Consider the following 4,659-nt stretch of genomic DNA (forward strand, 5'->3'; position numbering starts at 1 on the left):
CATGTGCGCCACCACTGGAGATACAGTGTTCAGGAGATTTAATTTGTTACTGTGTTGAGCTCAGAGCTCTGGAAACTCAGTCAGTATCCTTGGACCCTAAGGAATTATTTTCTAAAAAAAAAAAAAATTCCACACTTTCTTTCTGAAATTTCTCTGGGCTCAGTCTCTTTATCTTTTTATTTTATTTTATTTTCTATACCTCTGTCTGTCTCCCCCACCCACCCCAAATGCGGGGGCATAGGCATTGGCTGTCTCTTCAGGGTTTTTTTGAGATAGGGTCTCACAGTCTATACTAGCCCCAGACTTGCAATGTGGCTGAGGCGGCACGAACTTCTGACCTCCTGTGGCTGCGTTCTGAGTGCTGAGTCACGCACGCGTGCACCACCACGCCCGACTTCCAACTCTATTCCTATTACAATACGCTTAATTTCTCAGAGATTCTTCCCCAAAACACTTCCCACCCTTCCCCCTCGTGCACAGGTTTTTGAGACATGATCTCTTGCAGCCCAGCTGACCTGAAACTAACTCTGTAAAGACAACTTTACTCTGAGTCTCTCTCCTGATTCAGTGTTGTTGGTGCTGGGATTACAGACGGGAGCTTTCCATTCCCAGTTTTATGTGGTGCTGGAAACGGAACCCAGGGCTTTTAGTGCATGCTTAGTTGGGGTTATCATTGCTGTGATGAAACCGTGACCAAAAACAATTTGGGAGGACAGGGTTTATCTGATTTAGCGTTCATCATTGGAGGCAGGCAGGACAGGAACTCAAACAGCGCAGGAACCTGGAGGCAGGAGCTGATGCAGAGGCCATGGAGGGATGCTGCTTACTGGCTTGCTTCCCATACCTTGTTCAATCTGCTTTCTTATAGAACCCGGACAACCGGTCCAGAGGTGTCCCCGCCTGTCACGGGGACTAGCTTTGTAGACCAGGCTTGCCTTAAACTCAAGATCAACCTGTTTCTGCCTTTCAAGTGCTGGATTAAGGACAGGCAACACCCAGCTTCCCCCCCCCCAGAAGATCTTGCTACATTGGCCTAACAATCACTGTGCCCAGGCTGATTCTGGATTTCTAGCAATCCTCTTGTCTCAGCCCCCTGCTGAGTAGTTCATGCTGGAATTAAGGCCAGTGTCACCATGCTCGGCTTGTTTGTTTCCTTGGGAATTTTGTATTTTTTTTTACTTACTTATTTGTTGTCGCAAGTAGTCCAGAGTAGCCTTGAACTCACAATGTATCAAAGCTAATTTTGAGCTCCAGACCCTCTTTCCTCTTCCTTCCCTAGTATTGGTATTTCAGGTGTGTGTTACCACACCCTGCTGATGCTGAGTCTTGAATATTCTACCAATAAACTATGCCACAGCCTAGATATATTCGGGATGCAAATTCTCCCACCTTGGGTGTTTTTTCCCCCAACTATTCCCTCCCCTTTGCTGATTCTGTTTTCTTTTTATCAATTTATTTTAGTTTTAATTTCCATGGGGAGGTTTCTTTCAAACCTCTGGTAAATTTGGGCTACCTATTCATTCACCCCTAGCCAATTTGCTACTGGCCACCACCCGAGGCTCATGAGCAAAGCCAGCTTGTGAAACGGTAGTTCTTTATCTAGGGTCAGATCAGTGATACATCAGGTAGGTCCCACAAGAAGACAACTGAGAACAATTTTATAAGTCAGGCATAGTGGCGCTTGCCTATGCCCCAGCATTTGATAAATTCAAGGCTAGACTCTTTCTACAAAGGATGCAGGAGCACAGCAACTCATCCTAAGAATCAACGAATGAGATTGCAAGATGCTGCTGGGCAGTGCTAGCGTACACCTTTAATCCAGCACTCGGGGCAGAGGCAGGCAGATTTCTATGAATTCAGGGCCAGCCTGGTCTACAGAGTGAGTTCTAGGACAGAGAATCCATATCGCAAAACAAACAGATTAGATGATTAGAAGATCCTAGTACAATTGACCATGGATGGCAAAGCAACAGCAAAGGGTAAAACTTATGAAAGTTTTGATAATGTTTTATGAATATAGACTAAGCTTGGAGAGACACAGCTCAGTAGAAAAGCATTTGCTAAGTATATCTGAAGCCCTGGGTTAATCGTCAGTACTGGAAAAATCTGAATAGACATAAATAAATATAACTGGAGAGAGAGAGAGAGAAAGAGAGAGAGAAACTAAAAAAAAAACCAAACCTAATCTATAGTATCTATATCTGCATAATTGTTCTTAATTGCTTAACTGGAATCTGTACCTGACCATGTGGCTTGTTTTTTTCCCTCCAGCCTCTCCTGGCCCTCTCCCTCTTACGGCCTGGATAATTTGAAAACCATGGGATGCCTAAAGTTCCCCGTGGTTCCTCCAGAAGGGGGTCCTTCAGTAATAGCTCCACGTGCGGCTGGAATCTTCTAGTGAGCATTTTTGTTTGTGTGTTTGTTCCTGATCTTGTGCTTTTTCTTCTCTGACCTTGCAGGGGCTCAGGGTGGCTCTGTGGCCAGGTCCATTCTGGAGAACAAACATTTCGCATTGAGAGCGCTGACCAGGGATGTGAGTCAGAAAAAAGCCCTTGCGCTTAGGGACCTTGGTGCCGAGGTGGTCAGGTGTGACCTGGATGATGCTGCGTCTGTGGAAGAGGCCTTAAAAGGAGCCCATGGAGCCTTTGTGGTGACCAACTTCTGGGACCATCTCAGCAAAGAGAAGGAAGTGTGTCAGGTGGGAGCTGAAACATCCTTCTCTCCCTTTTAAGGCCCTTCGTCTTCGCCCACCTGCTTCTGTCTGTGCTAGTCTCAGTCTGAGCCCCAAAGTAAGCCTCGCTTGGCAACATTCCCCTTGGCACTTAGGAAATAAGTGCACCATAGGTACTTGCTAAAGGCTGGTAAATGTGATGTTATATGGCACCTGTTGAAAGCTGAAGACTTTGCACATTTGAGGAGAGCTGCTTTGTAGCACAAATAATAAAAACCCAGAGACAGGAGCCAGGCCGTGGTGGCGCACGCCTTTAATCCCAGCACTCGGGAGGCAGGGGCAGGCAGATCTCTGTGAGTTCAAGGCCAGCCAGGTCTACTAGAGCTAGTTCCAGGACAGGAACCAAAAAGCTACGGAGAAACCCTGTCTCGAAAATCAAAAAAAACAAAACAAAAAAGCAAAAAAAAAAAAAACCAGAGACAGATATTGCTGTTCAACTTGAAGATCAGAAAAGAAAAACAACCAAGCCCCTGGAGAGCTCTTACCTCTATGAAATCTTCAGAATGAAAGAGAAAGAGTTCCTGTCTCATCCCACTTTGTATTCCTGTCTAGTGCTGGGACTAAAGGTGTGCACCACCACCGCCCAGCCTCTATGGCTAACTAGTGCAGCTGCTGGCATTAAAGATGTGTGCCACCACTGCCTGGCCTGCATGGCTGACTGGTCTGGCTGCTTTGCTGATCTTCAGGCAAGCTTTATTTATTAAAACACAAATATATACCACTGTACTGCTTCATAGAGCCAGTCATTAAGTCCTCCATTTATTACAGTTTCTAGGTGGAGGGCAGGGATGTCCCACATTGAGGTTACTTTGACAGCAAATGGGAAGATAAAATATGACTATAAAATAAGACATTTTGGGCTGGAGAGATGGCTCAGAGATTAAGAGCACCAGCTGCTCTTCCAGAGGTCTTGAGTTCAATTCTCAGCAACCACATGGTGGCTCACAACCATTGATAATGAGATCTGGTGCCCTCTTCTGGTGTGTACATGTTAACAGAATATTGTATGCATAATAAATAAATAAATAAATAAATAAATAAATAAATAAATCTTTAAACAAACATTTATAAATATATATGAAATATATTTATACTTCAATCAGAGAATATGGGGATGAGTTAGTGAAGGGTACAAAGAGAGAGTAATTAGCAAGCAGGGAAATCGAGTAGAATCCAGGGAGAGAAGGATTATGTGGGAAGTGTGTGCACCGGTGATGTGTGCTGTAACTCAGCTCCGTTGTGTGTGACACTGAGCAGAGATCACACACCAGCCACGGCAGTGGGATGAGGGTAAAGGGATGCGGCCTTTGCACTGTAGCGGAACAGAGCTCTATGTGCAGGTCTGTGTGTACACAAGGGGAGAGGAGACAACGCCACATCCTTACCGTCAGAAACACTATATACGGACACCTCAGCGACTCACAGAAATGACAAAATTCGGAAAAACGGATACAGGGCAGAGAAGTGTTTACTGAATTGCTCTTGCCACTTAATGTTTACCGGATTAACTTTGGGATGCCCTAGTGTTACGTTCTGGGCGGGAGTGTGCATGTGCTTTGTCACTGAACTCCATCCTAGACTTTCTTTTTTTTAACTTTCTTTTTTGAGATTTCGATTTATGATCGTCCTGCCACAGGCACCTAAGTGGTTAGGATTTCAGGGCTGTACCACCACACCCAGTTTCCCTGCTTGCCCCTTAAAAGTATTTCTTGAATTCTTCTTTACTTTTTTATTTTTATTTATTTATTTTTTCAAGACAGGGTTTTTCTCTGTGTAGTCCTGGCTGTCCTGGAATTAACTCTGTAGATCAGTCTGGTCTCAAACTCAGAGATCCACCTGCCTCTGCCTCCTGAGTGCTGAGATTAAAGGCGTGCACCATCACTGCCTGGTATTTTTCTTGAATTCTAATTCTGACATTCACTCACACA

At 44.8% G+C, this 4,659-nt stretch overlaps 1 protein-coding gene across 1 annotated transcript in view; it reads left to right on the top strand.

The window, feature by feature from the left end:
- LOC102000943 (nmrA-like family domain-containing protein 1) overlaps positions 1-4,659 on the top strand; it is a 16,994-nt gene that overhangs the window by 2,420 nt on the left and 9,915 nt on the right. The window contains exon 2 of the mRNA XM_005344739.2: positions 2,460-2,698. Coding sequence (XP_005344796.1) covers positions 2,460-2,698 — 239 coding nt within the window. The remainder of the gene's footprint in view (positions 1-2,459; positions 2,699-4,659) is intronic.

This window comes from Microtus ochrogaster, chromosome 2 (genome assembly GCF_000317375.1).
Source record: "Microtus ochrogaster isolate Prairie Vole_2 chromosome 2, MicOch1.0, whole genome shotgun sequence".
In the NCBI taxonomy this organism is placed as follows: Eukaryota; Metazoa; Chordata; class Mammalia; order Rodentia; family Cricetidae; genus Microtus; species Microtus ochrogaster.